The sequence below is a fragment of the Pinus tabuliformis genome, chromosome 2_1 (genome assembly GCF_031772625.1).
Source record: "Pinus tabuliformis cultivar Carrire ecotype Pingquan chromosome 2_1, CPIR1, whole genome shotgun sequence".
NCBI lineage: Eukaryota > Viridiplantae > Streptophyta > Pinopsida > Pinales > Pinaceae > Pinus > Pinus tabuliformis.
Window position 1 is genome coordinate 406,368,193 of NC_142299.1, and position 26,746 is coordinate 406,394,938.

General features: G+C 34.1%; 2 protein-coding genes across 2 annotated transcripts; one reads left to right on the forward strand and one right to left on the reverse strand.

Annotated features, from left to right (window-relative positions):
- Positions 1 to 759: 759 nt before the first annotated feature.
- LOC149200614 (uncharacterized) lies at positions 760 to 11,973 on the reverse strand. Its single transcript, XM_089401002.1, has 3 exons — positions 11,389 to 11,973; positions 957 to 1,044; positions 760 to 866 (listed from the first exon to the last, which is right to left on the reverse strand). The coding sequence occupies exons 1-3, from the start codon at positions 11,971 to 11,973 to the stop codon at positions 760 to 762; spliced, it is 780 nt and encodes a 259-aa protein (XP_089257128.1).
- Positions 11,972 to 25,611, forward strand: LOC149200615 (uncharacterized). The gene is made up of 4 exons (XM_089401003.1): positions 11,972 to 12,140; positions 12,485 to 13,015; positions 21,687 to 21,776; positions 25,520 to 25,611. Exons 1-4 carry the CDS (start codon positions 11,972 to 11,974, stop codon positions 25,609 to 25,611), a joined length of 882 nt encoding a protein of 293 aa, XP_089257129.1.
- The last annotated feature ends 1,135 nt before the right edge of the window (positions 25,612 to 26,746 follow it).

The following is a 26,746-nucleotide window of genomic DNA, read 5'->3' on the forward strand; positions in this document are numbered from 1 at the left end:
TCGAGTCAAAACCACCCTCATCAAAGCATATAATTAAATGCTCGGTGGAGCTAGAGCCCAGAACAGAACCCCAGGCCAAGATTGTAAAATAACTAAATTGAAATTAGCCAAAGAAAAGTTGATAAGAACTAATGCAGAAATATAAATACAGAGTGCTAACTGAGATTTTGATTCCGAGACAGATTAGGCTAATCGACCATGAAATTCAAATGCAAGTGAACGAGATCGTTTAGGGCCTGAACTGAAATTTAAACATTACAAGAAAATCTAAAAGCGAAATCTAGAAATGAAACTCATCAACTATACAAGTGAAATTTCAACAAAAAGTCTAGAACTAAAATTATTTAACTATATATGAAAATTTACAATGAAAATTTAGAGTTGGTAAGTCATAGCTGGTAACAAAATAAATAACGAGTTCGACTAGGGTCGAAACCCACTTTAGAGCAACCTCAAGGGGTTTAATAAGATAAAACATCACAATGAACCCGAAAAGAACCCTCGCCAAACTATGCTACTGTCAAATAATTATTATTTATTACATTCACGAAGGCTTGCCTCAGAAAGGAAAAGTGGATCTGCAAACCCAGAATGAACCAACGAAGTAATAACTTCATCAAAAACAAGTTGAACGCTTAAAGGTCTAGACATTAACTCTATGGAGGGCACTCAAGAAGAGGCCAGAACCAATCAAAAATCCATAACCGTGACCGTTCAAATCTTGCCGCTTAAAGTCTACTAGAGGAAGAGAGGAGTCTTTCAAATACTTAAAGTAGTAGCTAAGGCCAGAACACAAAGCCATGATAGAACTCCAGAGGAAGCACCTTGCAATGATACCTTGAGTGCTAAGGTGCCTCCGGAGGAACCTGAAACAAACCACGAAATATCGTTACCATGATAGCAGTATAATGAAACAAAATTTCATAGGGTCAAAGCTTAACGAAAAATGAAAATACCTATGAGGGCTGCACGATGGGTGGAACTTGCAATAGGAATAGAGTCATGAAACTGCTCCTTAGCCGGAGAAGCATGGCATAGGGTAACCTGCATTGATTTCATGGAGTAAGACAGACACCGGAAGGCCAAACCAAGCACATAAATGTTAACTGAACACAATGAAACCTTACTATTGAAGGCTCGAAAATCATTGCCTCAACAAGGGGGATAACCACCCGGTCTGGACCTTGGGACAGCTCCTTTTCCGTTTGGAATAGTGGCTCCGACTGGTGATGATGGGACCAGTTTCCCAATATATTTTTATGCTTGTGCTAACGGGATGATGTTTTTGAGATTTTTGGAGTAATACTTAACCTCAAACTAATCTAATTTAACTAATAATCACTTGCATTTTGTCCTAATCAAAAATATTTATCTAGCTATAACTATCCCGGGAGTAACATGATATATGTGATCTAAAATGATGTCTGAAAGCAATTGATAATAAATATCATTCAATTACGATAAGAAGTGAATCCGTTTAACAATGATCATTTCCCATAAAAAGTTAGCCGAAACGATATGAGTGATATATCACATAAAAATCATTCATGTATTTAGCATAAATTATAAATCATCATCATACAATAGTGCAATAATGGCAATCTAAAATTCAAAGATTCATACATAAATAATTTGAAGATAATGTATTGCTTGATGCATAAGTAAAAAGAATTCAGAGATAAAAGTACCATTTATAATACATTCTACTCATGTGCTCCAGCAATATTGATCTACTTTCAAATCATCCAACATCATCTAAGAGTACAGAAGTGCAATTTCAGTAGAAGATGTCAAATTCAAGTAGAAAATAAATCATGTTCCATTAATTTCACTAGAACTTCCTCAAAGGGAACAGAAGTGCATGTTTTGAAGAATGTTTCTAATAAAATTTATGGACCCCTCTCTAAATGCATGAGAGGGGTTTAAATACTAACCTATGAAACTAAAGATAGATTATTACAAAAAAAGTTGAGGAGGTTTAAATGACCTGCCTCAATTTAAGCAAAATAAAACAAAAATAGAGATGTGCATAATGACTAATCCTGCATTCGATCTTTCAGATCGCAAATATCTAGCATGGTTTTGAGGAGTATAGGTTGGTCGAATTTGGCTTTCAGTTGTCCTATAAACACTGCATTGATGAGCGTTGGCACCATTTTCTCGGTAGAAACAATTAGGCATTTCAGGGTCATACATTGGCTGTGTGGTTTTTCCAGATATTGCCATTAAGCCTCCCAGTTTATCCAGGTCACTTGCCTAATTGCTTCTGTTCTTTGTTCTGCTACCTGTTTCCACTGTAATTCAAGTTGTTTTGGATTCGGAAGGAAACCAAGAGTGGTCTCTTCCACAAGGTTAGCACTATGCAAAGTTTCATTTACACTTTCAATGATGTTTTTTTCCACTACTTCCGCATCCTCTGTTGCCTGTTCTACCTCTTTAAGCCAAGAACCCCAACTTACAAATAAGATTTCCTTATGTGATTCATCCAGTTTAGACATGTCGGCTCTTCTCCCATTCTCAAAATTTTTCCAAGTTATGAAATCTAAAATCTTTTTAAGAATTTCATCATATTCAAGTCACATTTCCATAACTTGGCTTGTTAACTTGTCACTTACTTCACAGTGAGAGTTCCACTGTGAGATTTTTTAGCATAGCAATTCATTTTCGTGTGTGAGCTGGGAGTTGAGGCTGAGTGCTTTGGTGATAAATTGATCAATCTTTGGGTAGTCCTTATGCAAATCTGTTATGCTCTGTATATGTGCCTCCTTACCTGCCAAGCTGCTTTGATGTTCTATTTGCATTTGATGGAACTCCTGGTGTAGCTTAGCCAATTGTATTTATGCTTGTTGGCTGGTTTTGGCTTGCTGTAACTGTTGTTCTAGTGAAAAAAATTTGTTTTCTTTTTCTTTAAGAAACAGTTGTACTTCTATTGCTTTTTCAATGGTTGTTGTATTGTATGCACCTGCAAACTGTGAGAGCCTGGTGAGGTTGGCCGATGGGTCGGTGGATGAGTCTTTCCAGAGGACATCCATCAACTCATTGTCTAGAGTGGTAGCAGTTGTGGATTCCAATTTTCCTTTCTTTCTCTGTCTCTTAACAATGACCTTGTGTTGTGGGTTGTAAAATACATCAAGGGGGGGAATTTCTTATATTCTTAAAACAATCCCAGAGGTGGGGGTAAGAGGAATGTGTTCTATTTCTTGAGTATTCACAGTTCCCCCTATTATAATTTTTGGAGTTGTTTCTTGATTTGTCATTTGCTTCTCTGGTGCTTGTTCCTCTGTGTTGATTTTTCTATTGAAATTATCCCATTCCTCTTCCAAATCAATTACCAGAGGCTTTAATAGCTATATAGAGGGAGTATGGGTTTCAGTCTGCTTGATGGTCGAAGTCTGTTCATCTGTCTTTGCTGTAGATTGGGCTATATCCTTGAATGATTCCTTGCTTTTGCTTTTATTTTCTGATGACTTCTCGGATCCCATGGTAGATTTCTCTCGAGATTCCTTTGCAGAATTATTTTTAGATTTTTCCTTAGAGTCACCATCTATGCTTACATTGGGAGTGGGCTCCCTTATTGGTTCAATTAACAATTGGTCCAATGGGACCTTTGATAATCTCTTTTCTCTGTAGCTATAAAATGTTTCAATACCCTCTCGATCAAAAAGTATCTGTGCCATATGCTTCACTTCTCTGAAGGTATTCTTCTATAAGAAAACATCATCAAATGGGTCCTTCTCATCGCTGAATATCTTTATTTTGACCATATTAGTAAAATCCTTAACAATAACAAATGGGTCATATTATCTTCTAGGGAACTTAGGTAGTTGTAGAGACAACATATTATCTACTTCCCTGAACGCATGTCCAAGGTCATGTAATGCAAACACTTCACATGATACAGGAAATTGAGGCCAAATGGCCTTCTTTGACTCCTTCAGTTTTTTGCTCATCCCTCCTTCACTGCATGTCGGATAGGCTATCTCTCTAGCCATTAATTTATCTGGGACATAGAAAGGGAGAACATGGGGAGAGACGATGCTGCCAAATACTCTGATATATGTAAATGTCTCTTCCCCGAACCATCGGGCTACTCAGAGGATGTCTATCGTGGTTTCTTGGGAGAATCTGGGGGCATCTCAGTTATAAATTTGTTTATGATACGAAGCATAACCTCGTGACAAATATTGAAAAAATGTGGTTCAAAATTGGATTCCCACATGTCTTTGTGGTAGATGTGAATAGGAAGTGGATCTTGAATACCCCACTTCCATCCCATAAGAGGGAATTTAGAACCAAAACAAATAGCGTCCATAACATAAGCACAAATGAAAAACAAAGGGTAAACCCTCAAAGCAATACTCCTTTTCCTTCTATACTCTGTAATTACTTTAGCTAAATTATTAGACAGGATTTGTGCCCAATCTATTATTGTTGCATTAACGACTGCATCTATTAAGGGAAACCATTATGAGGAGAATTTTTTGCTGTCGGGTTTGCCAAATAGTCTACAGAGCATAGCCGTAGAAAAACAGAAAGGGGAACAAACAGATGCGGTGGCGTACATACCATTTTTGTCTTTCTTGATTCTTTCTTCATTATTTGACCAATTCTTTGTGCAGTCCATTGGGTCCTCATTTTCTCTGACGAATTTCTCAACAAATTTCCTGTTGTAGGTAACCTGTGGCTCCGGTAGGTGGTACATAAGCCTTAGGTTATCTGGAGTGAAAGACCCTATAACTTCCTGGCCTCCTGTTTTGAATTCTCTGTCAGATATATCAGCGTCGTCAATGATTCACTTAACCATCTTGCTATAGGGGATTATTTTTGGTCGAGCGGCTATTCGGTGCAGAAATGAGGATGCAAGCTCAGTTATGGAAGCATCAGAGAAATCATGCCCATCAATTGTAATCGTTGTGTCAAGAATACTTGGTTGTTCTTCCTCCAGTAACTGATACATAGCCTCCCATGTAGACGTCCCTGCTTCCCTATTACATGTAGTATCTGTAAACAGAGGAGTCATTTCTGACTTCTCAGAGGTAGTTGCTTTCCCTTTCTTCACCATTGCTTCCGGCTCCCTGTTTTGCAGCTTTTTCCTGAAAGTTTCAAGAGGAGCAGTTTATCAAATAAAAAATGATACTGAATGTAGGAATGAATCGATGAAGAAAACCAATAAAGGTGATAAAGGTGTTTTATTTGAAATCACGTAAGAAGATATCAAATCACTCTAAATGTCCTTTCACACATAAATGCAGTTAATTCTTCATAAATGCCCACTAATGATCCATTATCTTTTAACTTGAATGTCCATAAATATTCACATCGTAAATTAGGAAACAATCTCCTAGGGTGGTGAGCCTTCAAACTGTGATAATAGTGATTTTTTGCGATTTGCAAAGCAATATCGCAGATCGCTATATCACATAATTCGTTTTTGTTTAACTTACCATTTTTTAAGTTTGTGCAAAATGAAAGATGCGAGAAACAAGCGCCATCACTTGTCGGGCTTCTTTTTAACGAATAATATACCTCTACACACGTTGGTGGAAATATTAAGAGGTGGGTCCAGGTTGAGATCGCATTTCTCAATATCGGCATATAATAGGTTGAGGCTTGTGTCATATGATTGAAATGTGATGCAAGAAGGCTATTATAACGTCACAATTTTGCAAATTGCAAGCTCGCAGATCGCAATACTTTGGGGTAACCTCTTAAGAGAAGTCTTTTATAATTTGCGATGTGAGACTTTAGCTTTTTTAAAGAAGCTTTAAGGACTTTCTAACATTATGATTGTTTTTCAATATAGATTTCTTTTTTTATTGTTTCATCATAGATTGTGGTGGGTTAGAAAGGTATCGTTTGTGATGCATTTCATGCTAAATAAGAAAAAGTAGCATTTTAATGGTTTTATAGGTTTTGTTTGATATCTTGATTTATTCGAAAAATAAGAGAAATACCTACATACTAGAATTGATTTTTTGGGTATATACATTTTTTGAAAGGGTCCCCATTTATTAAAGTAATATTTTAATACTAATGTTAATAAACGGGGGGGGGGGTTGTTGACAAGCACAACAATTGGCGATTCACTTGGAAGAACCAGTTATCTCTGAGAGTTTTTTGAAATTTCTAAAACTTCTAAAATAAAGACAGTTTTGAAAATAAAACTAAATTGCATGGAATACAAGGTAAGTAGTACTGCTCATTTATCAATAAACAACATCTTATCTAACTATCTTTCTTTTGATTTCCCTTTTCTCATAGATAGTCATTTTACCTACATCAGTCATTACTTGGTTATAAAGATAAAAGCAAAAGAGTCTCGTTAGACTAGTTTTGGTATACTCATTTGTCATAGGTAGAGCCTCTACTGCCAGCAGGCATTCATAGCCTCGACAGGGTTACCTGTTACCCAACAATGATTCAGTATCCCACTTAAGTAAGAATGAAAATTTAAAGATAAATACTTCAGTATACTTGATGCTTTTCTTATTTTTTGAAGTAATTCATTCTTCTTTTATTTCTTAAAGGACAATGTCTTGGTTTGGTGGCCAAAATTGACAATGCCATTCACTTGATTTGTAACTGAACTAAACAAGCTGGCTCTTGATGAGACCCCTTGTCTTTTGATTAATTAATCTCAAGCCATTACCCTGTTTTGATATTCAGTATTGGTAATGTTAGTTAGTTATAATCTTATAATCATGGTAAGCCAACCCTTGATGTGACCTCCTATCTTTTAAGTTTAAAGTATATTTTAGAATCACTCTAAAATTGAAAGCTACTTAAGTGGGGGGAACCATTGCCTCCTTAAGAGTTTATGGACGAAAATTGTAGAATTTAAAGATGCTTTTCCGCAAAGAAACTTTTCTTTGTTATTGATACTTTTCCTGACTGATGTAAAGAAAATTTCTTTCCGAAGCTAAGTTTTATCAAAGATCGGATAATTTAATAGAAAAATGGGCAGTTTTGGAGCTGTAGCACTCAACTATTTATTTCATGAATGAAGATTAATTTTCATAACCATTTCTACTTATACAAGTGAAAAGGAAAATTAAAAAGAGAAACTATCCTTCAGTAAAGCCAAACGTAAATGTTTTCAACTTGTATTATTATTTCAAAAGAAAATTAACTAAAGAGTATACTATATAGTGATCAGAAGATATCATCTTCTATGGAAAATATTTCTTTAGGACCTGCCCATTAACAAGTATAGGTTCTTTCTTACCTGCTAAATCTTGTAACAGAAAATTTGATGGGCCTATTAGCTCGACAATCTAGAATGGGCCAAGCCACATTCATTGGAACTTAGTATGCTTGTCTTTCTCTTTGTGGGCTTTATCCCATTTTAACACTAAGTCTCCGAGTTGGAAATATTTTGAAGATAGAGAATTTGAATCAAAGGATGCTTTGACTAACTGTTGATAATGTGCATGGGTAATTCTAGCTTTTTCTCATTTCTCTTCAAGTTTAAGGATTTGTAATTGTCTAAGTTGCATAGACGAGGAAGGAGTTTCTTCGATGAATTGAACTAAGGAAAACGAGGGAATAGTTGTGTTTATTGGTAAGATAACTTCTTTCCCATAAACCAGATTAAAAGGAGAAGTGCCGATGGAGGTTTTCTGAGTTATTCGATCTGCCCATAGAGCAAACACTAAAGATTTATGCCAGTTCTTTTGACTTTGATCAACAATTCATTTAATAATCCTGATAAGGTTCTTATTTGTGGATTCAGTTAACCCATTTCCTTGTGGATAATAATTAGCAGAATATTTAAGTTTAAAGCCTATTTTAAGAGCAAACTCTGTCATAGCATTGCCTGAAAAGTAAGATGCATTATCGAACATTAAGGCAGAAGGTAAACCAAACCTACTGATGATAGATTGATCTATAAATTAAATAATGTTCTTAGAGTTGGCTACCTTGAGTGGAATTGCTTCAACCCATTTGGTGAAGTAATTAATGGTTGTAAGGATATATTTATGCTGCTTAGAAGAGTGAGGAATGATCTCACCTATTATGTCCAATCCCCACCGTTCAAATGGCTGATCAATGTGGACTGGTTGTAAGGGTAAGGCTAGTTTCTTCTCTCTTCCAGCAGCTGTTTGATATATCTTACATTTCCTTACATAACTGTGTGAATCTTTGAATAGGGTTGGCCAGTAATAGCCTGCACGTAGAATTTTATGTGTTGTAATATCTCCTGCAAAGTGTCTACCATCCGGTCCATCGTGAAGTTCCTACAATACTTTCTCTGCTTCAGATTTCTCGAGACATCTAAGCAAAACAGAATCATAACTCATTCTAAACAAAACATTGTTGATAATTTGATACTATTTAGCTTTCAACCTCAAGGCTCTTTTCTTTGTGTAATTCAAATGTGGAGGTGAATATCCATTTTTTAAATAGAATATTATATCAACATATGTTGATTTAGTGTCAGTAAGGCTTACCTCACAGATTTGTACCTTGTCACCTGAATGCTATGATTCTGACATATTCGATGCTCCTACCAACATCCTGCAAAAACCTTGACCTTTCACAATGTTTGCTGGTTTGATTTCAATGTCATATTCTTGTAGAGCAGTAACCCAATTTGCTCTTTTTTCACCCACATCCTTTTGTACTAGAAGATTTCTTACTGCTGGGAATGGTACTATCACCTTGGTGTGGGTTTTGAGAAGAAAAGGTCTGAAGTGCTTTATTGATTTGAAAATAGCATAAGCTTGTTTTTCAACGTCTGAGTAATTCAATTCAGCTCCCTGTAAATTTGAGCTAAAGAAAGAAATCGGGGCTTCGACTTTGTCTAGATTTGCTTGGGTCAATATGGCTGCGTATGATTTCTTGGAAGCAAAAGTGTACAAAGTGAAATGATTGGAAAAATTCAGCATTGCTAAGGAGAGGGTGTTTATGATTGCTTGTTTTATCAAGTTAAAAGATTTATGTTCCAACTGACCCCATGTAAACAAAGAATTTTTCTTTATCATGGCTTGAAGGGGTAATACAATTCTTGAGAAGTCAGGGACAAATCATTTGACAAAATTTTTTTGACCAAGGAAGGATTGCATCGATTTTTTGTTATGGGGAAAAGGTATTTCAGAAATTTCTTTAATCCTGTCAGGGTTAATATGAATCCCTATTTTGGACACAATAAATCGAAGGAGTTTTCCTTCACTTAAAGTGAAAAAAGACTTCTTGGGGTTAAGGGAAATCCCATACATTTGACAATGTTCAAAGATTTGTTTTAGATCTCTCAGATGATTACTACGTTTTTTGGAATATATAGTTATATCATCTAAGTAGATTACCATTGACCTGTTTACTAAACCCTTGAAGGCAATGTCCATGGCTCTTTGGAAAGTAGCACCAGTATTAATTAGTCTGAACAGCATGTTTTGATAGGCGTAAATGCCCCATTTTGTTTTGAATGTAGTTTTCAGTTGATCATCTGGATGGACTAAGATTTGATTGTAACCTGAGAAACCATCTAGAAAGGACATTAGTTCTGAGCTTGCAACTAATTGCAATATCTATTCCATAGGAGGCAATAGAAAATTGTCCTTTTGGAAAGCTTTATTGAGATTGCGAAAGTCTATATGATGCAGGAGCATACAGCTAAGGGAGGTCATGGCTGGAGTATTTGTCTTTGCAGACGGGAAGGAGTTTCAATTAGTTTTTTTTAAGTTCCATTTAAATTTCTAGTTAATAACATTTAGGACTTTACGCTAAGTTTAAGGTTGTCCCAACCCATTGTTTATTTTTATTTACTGTTCTTTTTATTTTTAATTTATTGTTTCAAATTAATTTTAGAATACAGAAAAAGATGAACAGTTATCAATGAATAACTAAAATGTAACTACTGACAGTTTAAATAACTGTACAATAATCTTTAAGAAGGATGGAAAAAGCCACTGTAATCATCCATCATAGTATTGAATAAAAAGAAGCACGCAATCATTTTGAGAAGCAAGAAAATGTGAGTCCATATATTGCAGCCTAATGTTATTTCTTTTTTTTCCTCCAAACTTAATTAATTAAGTTCATCTACCCATTTCATAACAGTGATAGAGAGCGAGAAATTATCACAAAGGCAAGAAGAAAATATGGTCGAGTTCCATAAATCATCAGAGAGGGTTTGCAGAAGAGTAGAGTATAATTACCAACAAAGAAAGAAACAAGCATCTACGGGTCAAACAATGAAATAGAGGTCATCCATAACAGTGTCGAATATAACTACGAGTTCATAAGTTAACCACAAAGCCGACATAATTACAATTTCATAAGTTAACAGCCCGGAGGCATAATGTTGGTTCCCTATAATACTAGTGATTACCCCATTACTATTGTAGTTATACCCCTTATTAATATTGTTGTGCCCCTATTGCCCCCATATTGTTATTATTGTGCCCCATAGAATCCCTCTACTGTTATTTTTGTGGCTTTATATTATTATTGTTAGGTCGGTTGGGTTATATTGTGACTCCTTAGACTCCTATATATAGAAAGGAGGTTTTTTCATTTGAATCATCCAAGAATTGTTCATTTATGTAATGTAAAGGAGGTTTCCACGTCGAAGAGGCTGAATTCTAAGGCGTTGATCTATCTTTTCTACCTTTTCTTGAGCTGGTTTCATAACATTTGGTATCAGAGATTTGGATTCTAGGGTTTCGCTGCTCCAAACAGGTCATCGTGACATTTTCGCTATAACTTTTTTTCTGCGACGTTTCAGAAGCTAAAAAAAAACATTTGAGAAGACATTGCGTTGAATCTCGGGTCCGAATTTCAAAGCTTTTTGCACTATATTTGCGGAGATATGATATGAGGAAGTTGGTCTTTTTGTAGACTCTTGAATTACATTCCAAACAGGTGACCTGGGGAAAATCATCATAACTTTTTCCCTAAGCATTGGATTGAAATTTCGTAAGAAGGTGCAGAAAGAGGACAGATTGTAGTTTCTTGTATATATTTTTTGGAGCGAAAGGACGAAATAGTGACTCGTGGCATGTCGTACAAGTTCGCTCTACTGAACTAGTATATAATCAGGTCACTATGGGAGATTTCACATAACTCTTCCTTGGAGAATCCAAATTGGATCAGACTGGTGGCATTGGAAAGAGGACACAAAGGGCTACCATAGATTGCAATTTCATAACTGGATGATCTGAAAGTATAGAGATACATCAGAGGCAATATCGAGCTCCTACAAAGTGAAAACAAAGTGTGTAGATTCTTTTAAATTTTTGCTTAAGAGTGGTTTGAAAATTTATATTTATTGTAAATTTAAAAATATTTCCAAAATATTACTACTTCATTTGCTGAAGATTGACTGAACCAAAACAGCTCTTTTATCGCCAGATGTGTTGGGACCCACGGATGCAACTCGATGAATACCATGCTCTGAGAGTCCAAAATGTCATTTTCAGCGCAACTCGGATCCACGTAAACCTTACACGCCACATCCTCGCACCGATATCTGCAACCACCGCAATGCATGTAACCGTGGCAGGCACTGCAAGTGTATGCTTTTCCCTTTAAATCACCCATCACAATTTTGAGTTTGTGATTTGTGTGCCCACCGTAGTCGAGTATTTTAGGAAGCGCCATACACAAGGGATGGAGCCTTGTGTTATGCCTTTCAGTTTCGAACACAAAACCTTTCATCACCTCGCAGCAGGCACTGCAGTGGTGCCTCAGAAACGTCTTGGAACGAAACTTTATGATCACGTCGCTGCGAAACGGGTGTTGGAGGGCATCTGGGAGAGCGGCGTAGTTCTCGTGCAGAGTGAAATTCTTACACTTAGAACCAGAAGAAATCTTACACTTGTAACCCCTGTTGGCTCCGTATTCTTTGCAGCCGCTGCATGTGTACACCGGAAGACCCTCAAAAAGCAAGAGCTCATGCTTATGGCGGGTGGCGTTAAACAATACTTGCTGTTCATCATCTCTGGTTGTTGGATTTGGATTTGGCTCCGCCATGAAGGAGGCACAGTCTCAATTAATGACAGACCTATTTTCCCTCTCACTAAATGCGAAGGTGGACGATATTGGGATCGCTGGGCCAGAATTATGGCTGCATTGGCTTATCTATATAAATGGGGGAAGAGCAGCTTTCAACGCTTGTGCTATATTGCTAATAAACAGAGGTTTTAAATATCAAAGTATACTTAGACATGTTAATCTCTCAGGTTAAAAAATAACAACTGGATCGTCATTTTCAACCTTTTAATCACTCCATATAAAATAATCGAATTATTAATATATATTATGTATGAAAATATGGTGTAGCTCTGAAATATTTACGCCGTAAGGCGTTCCCTCTGAAATGAACTCCCCCAAATGCCTTTCTGTCCTAATCGTAGCCGTTAGATCTTTTGTTAGACGATTGAACAAAAATCAGCCGTCTGATTTAATAAAAAATGTTTTAAAACATTAAAAAACCTTAAAAAACGTTTCACTTTCCACCTGACATTTGTGCGTCGTGCCAGAGAGTTCGTGGAGTTTAGAGATGTGGAGGAAACAAACTACAAAGCTAAAACCATGGCAATCTCAGATCCCGCCATGTCTACTTGCTCTACTCTCAATCCCATCTCAGATCATCGATCTTTCTCGCCAGATTCCCTCCTTCCGCCTACAGCCCACAACACCATTCTTCTTCTCAATTGCTCTCAGAAGTATTCTGAGCTGTGTAAGAATACTTCTGTGGATTGCCAGGCTCTGTACAGGAGTTGCCCTGCATTTGATGGGCTTTGGGAGCAGGTTCGAAGCTCCTCGTCCTCGCCGGTTTGCTGCGCCACGGATTTCCAGAGGCTGGGGAAACGGAGCTTGAAGGATTTGCAATGTTCGCATTATACGAGTGTGTATAGGAAAGAGGACAATGACGCTGTTGGGTCATATGGAATTCGGCTATCCTTCTCTTTTCCAGATCGTGGATTGGACCTCAGACTCTATGATGAATGCCAGAGGCCTGATGGGGACTGCAGGATCGCGCTAAGATGCATATGTTACCCCAATGAATGCAGTAATCTTGCCCACTCTCGACATTTTGATTTTTTTTTTTGAAGAATTGATTTCTAAAACATGAATTCTCATGGTTGATAAGCAATGGGAGTAGTTTCAGGCATTTTATTTTTATCAAACATTTGGCTGAATAATTATGCTTCAACCTGGCAATTAAAACTCTGTATTTGAGTTTTTGTACCCATGATCTGTTTCAGACAAACAAGACCCATTTTATCTTTTACAGTTCTCAATGGAACCTTAAACTGCCATTGCAATTTCAATTTGCTGTTTCAGCAATCATACCTGAAATTGTTTGAGATTTTGTAGTGAAAAGTATACTGTTAGCTTAATATCTAATAGATAGGAAGGGCTTATGAAGTTTATCAATGTCGTATTGTTAAAGCAGGATAATTCACAATTTTCCAGATTCAAATTCCAGATCTCGAGCAAGTGAAAGATTGGGTTTGACCAAAACCAGCACAATCTATTACTGTTTATGGAAGAAGCCAGTTTGGGGCATAGCTTTAGCAATAATGGCTTAAGAGGTTCCCTCCAGAGTCCACACCTCTGTTGCATGATGAATATAGTGCATCTTTGCTGGATATTTGCAAGAATGGTGTTTCAAGAGTGCCTTGGGTTGTTAGGACAGACCGGAGTGAATGTAAGTGCCACACCGTGGTGATGGAAACATTGTAAGAAAATAGTGTGGACCTCCCCGGCCACAGTGAAATAAAATGTTGGTTCTAGAGCTTTAGCCCTGCACTCCCTAGCTGAAAAAGTAAATGCATCAAATCTTCCTACAATTATACAATTATCATTATTATTTGTTTGCATACTAACACAAATTTTGTTGGATTCAATATACTTACGTTTCGCAAAAAATGTCTATTATTTTCCTATCAGTCCCCTGCCCCACCTCCAAAATAATGTTGTTGGAGTTCTACTTATTGCCCGTGGGAGAGAGCAATCTCTCTGTCGAGGAAAAATCATCTAGGTTGGCATGCACAAATGCAACAACACTATTGCAGAGATAACCACAATCTGCAAGCTTTGTTGGTGGTGGCACCTGCACACATTCAATTCTACTAAACAAAACCATTTTGTTCTAGGGACGCTGAAGACTTCCATTATGGGTTCCGCAAACATTCTATTGTGAAATTTCTAAGCCTTTCTAAGCTTGATCTACCATTGTGAAATTTCTAAGCCTTTCTTTGCAGAAACCTATGACCTGTGAAATTCCACAAATCTGGCTTCAAATTTTAACTTTTTGCAACACTGCATACTTCAACTGCAACATTGCAAATACTCAAACTCCATTATTATGACATTTTGTGTAGTCCCTAGGGAGAACATCTTCCCTCCAACTCACTGAAGAGTGGCTCATACAAAATGGCCACTCAACATTTTAAGAATCCATGTCATGGGAAAATATTGGATTGGTCTTATCTCTGGTGCCATTTCCTACCTCACCAGCTATCAGTTTTCACTTCTATCCAATCTGCTATTCGCTGTCACTTGGATCACTAACTTTTACAAGCTATGAAGGATCCTTCATTATAGGCCTGTGATGATATAGTGTTCAGATTACGCTTCAGTTTCCAAGCATGTGAAATAGTGTTCCCATTGTAACTTCGCAGGAAGATATTAGCGAGATGAAAATGTAGATTTCAGATCACATGTTCATAGAGAGAGAAAAAAGTAAATTGTTACTTTGTTGCTCTAGAAAACATTTAGAAACTACATTACTTATTTTATTTTAAGTAGCATAGATTCATTTTAATTTAGAAATATCAAGTATCAAGCAGGATATATAAGTTGTAAAGGTCAATTTTTTTTCTTATTTTTATATATTATTTGCAAATTATTTAGAAATATATTAAAGATGAAAAAAATAAATGAGAATGGATTCATCTTAATCCCAAATCTCTAAACAATTAAAAATATATATAAAAAAATCTATCCCTCTCAATTTTCAATAAATTCTAAATTTATATAATTTAAAATAAATAAATTTAATATTATATTTAGATTATATTATTTTATTTAAAATACATAAATACTATAAATAAGATAAACAAACCTCAATCCCTCAATCTTTTTGGACTAGCCTCTACTATAAGCAAACCATTTATAAATAGGATAAAAGTGGAAAAATAAAATAACATGTCTGTCTTAATTCCTGATTTTTAAAACAACAAAAAGTTTGCACCCCTTTTTTGGTTTTTTGTTTCTCTATCCCTCTCACACTCTTGGACTCAATTGATTCAAAGTTACTGCACATCATTTAAAATGGATTCGTTTAAGTACATTATATTAAAATTTAAAATGGATTCGTTTAAATACATTATATTAAATATGATAAGGTGGAAAAATAAAATATCATTTTTTTTTTTTATTCCTGATTCATTTAAGATAGATTCTTCCTTAACTTAACCAGAAAAATAAAATAGCGTATCTATATCTCTAAAAATTTATACTTGATTTTCATTTTTTTACTATCCCTCTCGCACTCTTGGTACTCAATAGATGCAAAGTTACCATATCCACTCTATCTCATATAAGATGGATCCCTCTGAGTCACATTAGATAAAAGGTTAAGCTCAATTTATATTATGTTATTTGCAGTGGTTTTATGATGGATCCCTCTGAGGCACATTAGGAAAAAAGTAAGATCAATTTATGCTCAGTTTATTTATAATAGTTGTCTAAATATGATCAATAGATGAAATAATACTCTGGTTTTTCTTGTTAGAGTAATTTTAAAAAGTACTTTGGTTTTGTTTACTTTTTATTAACCCTAATACATGGTCAGGGGTACCCACCTTAGCCAGGTTTTTGAGCACCTGGTTATTGTAATTACAGTGAGCTCTCCTTCAGTGAGTATCTAACGAAACTGTTGAATATCAGGGAGAGCAACCACGCAATATGTGTCACCAAAAATTATAATGGGTGCAATGCTGTTTTGGTTTGTAATAGCAGGTAACGTACGTTATGTTTTTTCTTTTTCCTTTTCATGGTTAATATTCTCATCATCAACCTAATATATATCACAAAAAATATAATGGGTGTAAATTTGCTGTTTTGGTTTGTAAATAGTAATAGCAGCTAACATACATGATGTTTGTTTCTTTCCTTTTCGTGGTTGATATTCTTTTCATCGTTATTAACTGAGGAATGACATACTTTCTGTATTAACATCATTATCAATTGGTAAATCAGAGATTAAACACATTCTTAGTTTCATATCATATAATTACAACACATACTTTAAACCATAGTTACCAAGTTCGAGTTAGAATTCGAATTCGGATTCGATACGATACGGTTAAAATTCGACTGGAAAAATTTTAATTTGGAAAAAAATCGAAAGTATATATCTTAAACATTTATATATATATCCTTTTTTTCTTGTAACAGCAATGCCTTATCAATTTATTCCCATTCATTTTGAAATTTAAATAATTTTTAATAATTTTAATCAATATAAACAATTTTAAAAATAGAGTTTACTTATCAAAATTATAACCACATTTATCTTAGCTCCAAGATCTCTCTTCTTCTCAAAATTCAAAACTTCCCTCTTACTTTCAAATCTTATTTAAAAATATTTTATGATTAATATTTATTTAAAAATTAAATATTCTAAACTGAGAACTACTTTTCTTTAATTTCAAATTTTATCTAAAATCTTTTATAATTAATACATATTTAAAAATCAAACATTCAAAAATATGTTTATAAGATTTCTCTAAATATAAATATATTATATTTAAAAAATCAATTAATTATTATAAAATTTACTCTTCAAGATTTTGCTTTTTTTTTTTTACTATTTCAGCTTTTTAAACTCTTTAAAACAATACTCAAATTAAAAATAACAAATTTTCGCCACTCAAAATTTATTTCCATTTCCTACCTACAATACGGTGGCCTTTCCATTTCCTACCTGCCATAAGGCAGTTATCTATTTTATGCTTAAGGATTACTACTTTACTATTCTAAAAAATGCAAATTAACAAATCCCTGCAATAAACTATAAACGGTACTTAGGGATCACTGAACTTACTATTATCTTAGACACAAATTAACAAATCCGTGCAATAAACTATAATAAATTACAATGGATCACTGAACTTACTATTATCTTAGACACAAATTAACAAATCCGTGCAATAAACTATAATAAATTACAAATGGTGAATTTTCTGTCATCCAAACAAAGCTACCATGAACCGAATCGAATTTTCATCAAATTATTCGATGTTTGACTCGAATTGCCAAATTTCCGTATTTATTTCTCTGATACAGACGTATTTGGTAGCTATGCTTTAAACACATTCTTAGTTTCATATCATATAATTACAATACATACTTTATGAATAACAGTTTAATCCAACGACTAGTTGTGTGTTAAGTCTTTTGTACAATATTTTTTTTTCTGATTGAATAGAAGGTTTCACTCTTGCCTTAGCAAAAAAATAGTTTAATCCATTTCATACGTTCTGTATCAACATTATCAATTGGTGAATCACAGATTAAACACATTCTTACTTTCATATCGTATGATTGCAATACTTTATGCAGGTTGATTGCCATACTTTATGCAAGTTGAGTCTATGAAACCTCTTTGTCTACGATGCAACGTGCTACATTACTCTTCTATAAATATATTATGTTCCAACCTAAAAATGGCATGGCATCTGGAAAGCACCAACTTGTAGCTCAGTTAAAGGATGGAAGAGAACTAGACCATGTATTGGTTTGGTTGTTAAAGAATATGACACATCAAGTTGGTCTTTGATCTTACTTGGCAAGGGCAAACATGCAATCTTTTTAGTTTACAACAACCAATATCCTCAAAAAAAAAAAAAAAAAAAGCAGAGTTGTGAGTACCTAAACGCAGAGTTGTGAGTGTCTATTTAACACTGTTTTCATTACAATGTGATATTGTAATTGGGCTGATATTGTAATTTGGTAAATATAGAGAAATTGTAATGGGCTAAGTATCAAATAAATATTTGTTTGGTCACTTTTATGTGTATGCGTATCATTAAAATTATTGTATGTTACAATAGGATGAGAATTAAAAGTATATTTTATATATAATTTGCATTTTGTTAGAAAATATTAAAAATGTAAAATAAAAAATCTTATGTAGTTTAAAAGGTTAACCTATGCATCAACCTTATAAAATATATTTGAAATTTTCTAAGCAGTGAAATGATAAATTTCTCTGTGGAAGAATCCAAGATTCCATTCTATGAGAACTTGTGCGAAGTTCTATGGCTATGTATTAGTGAATTCTGTGACAATATGTGTCTATATCTCTTAATGCATTTTTATGTATTAGTGAATTCTGTGACAATATGTGTCTATATCTCTTAATTCATTTTTATGGCGAGATGTTACTCCCAGATATATGCAAAGGACATAAGTTTGTTATCTAAGGATCATCATCCTTGTGACATGTATGAAGTGATGATGTTCAATGTAATTTTAAGTTGACCTTGTTAGAGTGGATGACAGACTCATGACATTTTGGTTTTTTTCTTTTTACAAGATCACGTTGCTAGACCTAAATAGTATGTGGAGGTGACCAAAACAACGTGGATCATATGTATAATTAAAGGAACAAAAACTCAGGTGGCAATTTGGCGAAAGGGTTTGCAACATATGCTACAATAACTCTGTATAGTCCTACTACGACAATCCCCTTTCCTGCAGAAATCTTTTGCAAAGATATGTCAACCTTTTGTGTTTCTTGGGATATGTTCCAAGCTCCAAGATGGATATACATTGAGAGCAATGAGTCCAGTGGTATCCTGGGATCAGAAGGGCTAGGATGCCATGCAAATTTTGGGCTTGCAGAAGATCCCATGAACAACTCATTCAACTTCAAGTCATCAGGAATGAAGGTTTCATTTGGGGCACCTAGCTGGATATCTCCAGAACTTGTGTAAGCTAGCAATTTAAGAGGTCCTCTTTCAAGACATCGCTTTATTTTATCAGATAATTTGGTCCAGTGTTGAGTATTCAGTTCCCTATGAGCACAAATTAGTCTGCAGTCCACTTATATAAATCATTAAAAGAGAGAAATTAACGGTATAAACTTCATTTGAACAGATCTACGTCACTAACACCCAAAAGTTCAATATGCTATGCTCTGTTCCATAGGTTAAACCCTCATATTGTTCTTTCTCAAATTGTTAAAAAGATGGGTGAGATTGTTATTCTGTTATTCTTTTCTATAGATTTTCTGCCCTCACTGCTTAGTGTTTTAATGCAACTCATTTTTTATTATAGATTTTGATGCCTTGTATCAGGTAGCAATTTGGCGAAAGGGTTTGCAAGATATGCTAAAATAACTCTGGATAGTCCTACTCCGACCATCCCCTTTCCTGCAGAAATCTTTTGCAAAGATATGTCAACCTTTTGTGTTTCTTGGGATATGTTCCAAGCTCCAAAATGGATATAAATTGAGAGCAATGAGTCGAGTGGTATCCTAGGATCAGAAGGGTTAGGATGCCGTGCAAATTTTGGGCTTGCAGAAGATCCCATGAACAACTCGTTCAACTTCAAGTCATCAGGAATGAAGGTTTCATTTGGGGCACCTAGCTGGATATCTCGAGAACTTGTGTAAGCTGGCAATTTAAGAGGTCCTTTTTCAAGACATCGCTTTATTTTATCAGATAATTTGGTCCAGTGTTGAGTATTCAGTTCCCTATGAGCACAAATTAGTCTACAGTCCACTTATATTACCCTCCTGTTTCAAATACCTCTTAAATCTTCACCATGTGTAAATGATGGAGAGTCAACAATTTGCCTTCTGTGTTTAGAGTTTCGGTCAGTGTCTTCATCATTACTTTTCTCATGTTCATCATGTTCAGGAAAAGCATCAACAATAGCACTAGGAAGTCTCTAATTATGAAGAAAGGAACTCATACCTGCAGAATCAGCAAGGACAATAGTAGTAGTGGAATATACAAGATTCCTAAATTGTATATCATCCACAGAAGCCAGATTCGTGCTATCTTCCATTTTAGTAAAAATAAAATAAAAATCACGTATATAGGCATTGGAAATATTTCTGGTCTATAAGTTCAGATATAACATCAGAAATTCTAATTAAATAATAAGCACAAAAATGTTAAAATCTCCTTAAGTTGATTAACCTGGATCTTTTGCAACTCCTTCTTGGGCTTATTATTTTTCAGTAATGCCACCTCATAATTTGCGACCAATGCAAGATCTGCTTTCGTCCTAGCATTCCATAAAGAGATAAATTTGATACCAAGTTATCCATCTTTGCAAAATTCATAAAGAATGAAGGTCGAAATATAGAAGGACAATAAATCCAACCAAAGTTCTGGAATTAGTTCTGATGCACTATAATTAATACAAATATGAGGCACAAATTTCTCCGTGACATGCAGATATCTAAAGCATTTTTCATGTGATCAATACGAAGGTTTTGTGGTAATATTTCTCTATGACATCTAAGCTTACTATATCATCAAACCTTTATGGTGACACTAAAATATATTTGAAATTTTCTAAGCAATAAAATGATAAATTTCTCTGTGGAAGAATCCAAGATTCCATTCTATGAGAACTTGTGCGAAGTTCTATGGCTATGTATTAGTGAATTATGTGACAATATGTGTCATTATATTTGAATCTTGAGACACATTATATGTGAGGACCTGCGAGACGTTACTCCCAGATATATGCAAAGGACATAAGTTTGTTATCTAAGGATCATCATCCTTGTGACATGCTATAAATAAGATAAACAAACCTCAATATTTTTGGACTGGCCTCTACTATAAGCAAACCATTTATAAATAGGAAAAAAGTGGAAAAATAAAATAACATGTCTGTCTTAATCTTTTTGGACTGGCCTCTACTATAAGCAAACCATTTATAAATAGGATAAAAGTGGAAAAATAAAATAACATATCTGTCTTAATTCCTGATTTTTAAAACAACAAAAAGTTTGCACCTTTTTTTGTTTTTTGTTTCTCTATCCCTCTCACACTCTTGGGCTCAATTGATTCAAAGTTACTGCACATCATTTAAAATGGATTCGTTTAAGTACATTATATTAAATATGATAAGGTGGAAAAATAAAATAGCATATCTTTTTTTTATTCCTGATTCATTTAAGATAGATTCTTCCTTAACTTAACCAGAAAAATAAAATAACATATCTATATCTTAATTCTTGATTTTTAAAGCAGCTAAAAATTTATACTTGATTTTCATTTTTTTACTATCCCTCTCGCACTCTTGGTACTCAATAGATGCAAAGTTACCCTATCCACTCTATCTCATATAAGATGGATCCCTTTGAGTCACATTAGATAAAAGGTTAAGCTCAATTTATATTATGTTATTTGCAGTGGTTTTACGATGGATCCCTCTGAGGAACATTAGGAAAAAAGTAAGCTCAATTTATGCTCAGTTTATTTATAATAGTTGTCTAAATATGATCAATAGAGGAAATAATACTCTGGTTTTTCTTGTTAGAGTAATTTTAAAAAGTACTTTGGTTTTGTTTACTTTTTATTTACCCTAATACATGGTCAGGGGTACCCACCTGAGCCAGGTTTTTGAGCACCTGGTTATTGTTATTACAGTGAGCTCTCCTTCAGTGAGTATCTAACGAAACTGTTGGTATTTGTTTGCAGAGCATCAAATAATATCAGGGAGAGCAACCACGCAATATGTGTCACCAAAAATTATAATGGGTGCAATGCTGTTTTGGTTTGTAATAGCAGGTAACGTACATTATTTTTTTTCTTTTTCCTTTTAATGGTTAATATTCTCATCATCAACGTAATATATATCTCAAAAAATGATAATGGGTGTAAATTTGATGTTTTGGTTTGTAAATAGTAATAGCAGCTAACATACATGATGTTTGTTTCTTTCCTTTTCGTGGTTGATATTCTTTTCATCGTTATTAACTGAGGAATGACATACTTTCTGTATCAACATCATTATCAATTGGTAAATCAGAGATTAAACACATTCTTAGTTTCCTATCATATAATTACAACACATACTTTAAACCATAGTTACCAAGTTCGAGTTAGGATTCGAATTCGGATTCGATACAATACGATTAAAATTCGACTGGAAAAATTTCAATTCGGAAAAAATTCGAAAGTATATATCTTAAACATTTAAATATATATACTCTTTTTCTTGTAACAACAATGCGTTATCAATTTTTTCCCATTCATTTTGAAATTTAAATAATTTTTAATAATTTTAATCAATATAAACAATTTTAAAAATAGAGTTTACTTATCAAAATTATAACCACATTTATCTTAGCTCCAAGATCTCTCTTCTTCTCAAAATTCAAAACTTCCCTCTTACTTTCAAATCTTATTTAAAAATATTTTATGATTAAATATTCTAAACTGAGAACTACTTTTCTTTAATTTCAAATTTTATCTAAAATCTTTTATAATTAAAACATATTTAAAAATCAAACATTCAAAAATATGTTTATAAGATTTCTCTAAATATAAATATATTATATTTAAAAAATCAATTAATTATTATAAAATTTACTCTTCAAGATTTTGCTTTTTTTTTTTTTATTATTTCAGCTTTTTAAATCTTTAAAACAATACTCAAATTAAAAATAACAAATTTTCTCCACTCAAAATTGATTTCCATTTCCTACCTACAATCCGGTGGCCTTTCCATTTCCTACCTGCCATAAGGCAGATATCTATTTTATGCTTAAGGATTACTACTTTACTATTCTAAAAAACGCAAATTAACAAATCCCTGAAATAAACTATAAATGGTACTTAGGGATCACTGAACTTACTATTATCTTAGACACAAATTAACAAATCCGTGCAATAAACTAAAATAAATTACAAATGGTGAATTTTCTGTCATCCAAACAAAGCTACCATGAACCAAATCGAATTTTCATCAAATTATTCGATGTTTGAATCGAATTGCCAAATTTCCATATTTATTTCTCTGATACAGACGTATTTGATAGCTATGCTTTAAACACATTCTAAGTTTCATATCATATAATTACAATACATACTTTATGAATAACAGTGTAATCCAACGACTAGTTGTGTGTTAAGCCTTTTGTACAATATTTTTTTTCCGATGGAATAGAAAGTTTCGCTCTTGCCTTAGCAAAAAAAACAGTTTAATCCATTTCATACGTTCTGTGTCAACATCATTATCAATTGGTGAATCACAGATTAAACACATTCTTACTTTCATATCATATGATTGTAATACTTTATGCAGGTTGATTGCCATACTTTATGCAGGTTGAGTCTATGAAACCTCTTTGTCTAGGATGCAACGTGGTACATTACTCTTTTATAAATATATTATGTTCCAACCTAAAAATGGCATGGCATTTAGAAAGCACCAACTTGTAGCTCAGTTAAAGGAAGGCAGAGAACTAGACCATGTATTGGTTTGGTTGTTAAAGAATATGACATATCAAGTTGGTCTTTGATCTTACTTGGAAAGGGAAAACATGCAATCTTTTTAGTTTACAACAACCAATATCCTCCAAAAAAAGGCGGAGTTGTCAGTACCTGAACGCATAGTTGTGAGTGTCTATTTAACACTGTTTTGATTAGAATGTGATATTGTAATTTGGTAAATATAGAGAAATTTTAATGGGTTAAGTATCTAATAAATATTTGTTTGGTCACTTTTATGTGTATGTGTATGATTAAAATTATTGTGTGTTACAATAGGATGAGAATTAAAAGTATATTTTATATATAATTTGCATTTTGTTAGAAAACATTAAAAATGTAACATAAAAATTGTTATGTAGTTTAAAAGGTTAACCTATGCATCAACCTTATAAAATACATTTGAAATTTTCTAAGCAGTAAAATGATAAATTTCTCTGTGGAAGAATCGAAGATTCCATTCTATGAGAACTTGTGCGAAGTTCTATGGCTATGTATTAGTGAACTCTGTGACAATATGTGTTTATATCTCTTAATGCATTTTTATGGCAATTCCTCTTGTCATTATATTTGAATCTCGAGACACATTATATGTGAGGACCTGCGAGACGTTACTTCCAGATATATTCAAAGGACATAAGTTTGTTATCTAAGGATCATCATCCTTGTGACATGTATGAAGTGATGATGTTCAATGTAATTTTAAGTTGACCTCGTTAGAGTGGATGACAGACTCATGACATTTTGGTTTTTTTCTTTTTACAAGATCACGTTGCTAGACCTAAATAGTATGTGGAGGGGACCAAAACAATGTGGATCATATGTATAATTAAAGGACCAAAAACTCAGGTGGCAATTTGGCGAAAGGGTTTGCAAGATATGCTAAAATAACTCTGTATAGTCCTACTCCGACCATCCCCTTTCCAGTAGAAATCTTTTGCAAAGATATGTCAACCTTTTTGTGTTTCTTGGGATATGTTCCGAGCTCCAAGATGGATATAAATTGAGAGCAATGAGTCTAGTGGTATCCTGGGATCAGAAGGGTTAGGATGCCATGCAAATTTTGGGCTTGCAGAAGATCCCATGAACAACTTGTTCAACTTCAAGTCATCAGGAATGAAGGTTTCATTTGGGGCACCTAGCTGGATATCTCCAGAACTTGTGTAAGCTGGCAATTTAAGAGGTCCTCTTTCAAGACATCGCTTTATTTTATCAGATAATTTGGTCCAGTGTTGAGTATTCAATTCCCTATGAGCACAAATTAGTCTGTAGTCCACTTATATTAATCATTAAAAGAGAGAAAGTAACGGTATAAACTTCATTTGAACAGATCTACGTCACTAACACCCAAAAGTTCAATATGCTATGCTCTGTTCTAGAGGTTAAACCCTCATACTGTTCTTTCTCAAATTGTTAAAAAAATGGGTGAGATTGTTATTCTGTTATTCTTTTTTATAGATTTTCTGCCCTCACTGCTTAGTGTTTTAATGCAACTCATTTTTTATTATAGATTTTGATGCCTTGTATCAGGTGGCAATTTGGCAAAAGGGTTTGCAAGATATGTTAAAATAACTCTAAAAGAGAGAAAGTAATGGTATAAACTTCATTTGAACAGATCTACATCGCTAACACCCAAAAGTTCAATATGCTATGCTCTGTTCCAGAGGTTAAACCCTCATACTGTTCTTTCTCAAATTGTTAAAAAAATGGGTGGGATTGTTATTATGTTATTCTTTTTTATAGTTTTTCTGCCCTCACTGCTTAGTGTTTTAATGCAACTCATTTTTTATTATAGATTTTGATGCCTTTTATTAGGTGGAAATTTGGCGAAAGGGTTTGCAAGATATGCTAAAATAACTCTGGATAGTCCTACTCCGACCATCCCCTTTCCAACAGAAATATTTTGCAAAGATATGTCAACTTTTGTGTTTCTTGGGATATGTTCCGAGCTCCAAAATGGATATAAATTGAGAGCAATGAGTCCAGTGGTATCCTGGGATCAGAAGGGTTAGGATGCCATGCAAATTTTGGGCTTTCAGATGATCCCATGAACAACTCGTTCAACTTCAAGTCATCAGGAATGAAGGTTCCATTTGGGGCACCTAGCTGGATATCTCCAGAACTTGTGTAAACTTGCAATTTAAGAGGTCCTCTTTCAAGACATCGCTTTATTTTATCAGCTAATTTGGTCCAGTGTTGAGTATTCAGTTCCCTATGAGCACAAATTAGTCTACAGTCCACTTATATTACCCTCCTGTTTCAAATACCTCTTAAATCTTCACCATGTGTAAATGATGGAGAGTCAAAAATTTGCCTTCTGTGTCTAGAGTTTCAGTCAGTGTCTTCATCATTACTTCGCTCCTGTTCATCATGTTCAGGAAAAGCATCAACAATAGCACTAGGAAGTCTCTAATTTTGAAGAGACGAACTCATACCTGTAGAATCAGCAAGGACAATAGTAGTAGTGGAATATATAAGATTCCTAAATTGTATATCATCCACAGAAGCCAGATTCGTGCTATCTTCCAATTCAGTAAAAATAAAATAAAAATCACGTATATAGGCATTGGAAATATTTCTGGTCTATAAGTTCAGATATAACATCAAAAATTCTAATTAAATAATAAGCACAAAAATGTTAAAATCTCCTTAAGTTGAGTAATGCGAATCTTCTGCAACTCCTTCTCGGGCTTATTATTTTTCAGTAATGCCACCTCATAATTTGCGACCAATGCAAGATCTGCTTTCATCCTAGCATTCCACAAAGAGATAAATTTGATACCAAGTTATCCATCTTTGCAAAATTCATAAAGAATGAAGGTCGAAATATAGAAGGACAATAAATCCAAGCAAAGTTCTGGAATTAGTCATCTCTACTCTGAAAAGTTCTGATGCACTATAATTAATACAAATATGAGGCACAAATTTCTCCATGACATGCGGATATCTGAAGCATTTTTCATGAGATCAATACGAAGGTTTTGTGGTAATATTTGTCTATGACATCTAAGCTTACTATATCATCAAACCTTTATGGTGGCACTGAAATATATTTGAAATTTTCTAAGCAGTAAAATGATAAATTTCTCTGTGGAAGAATCCAAGATTCCATTATATGAGAACTTGCTCGAAGTTTTATGGCTATGTATTAGTGAATTCTGTGACAATATGTGTCTATATCTCTTATGCATTTTTATAGCAATTCGTCTCGTCATTATATTTGAATCTTGAGACACATTATATGTGAGGACCTGTGAGACGTTACT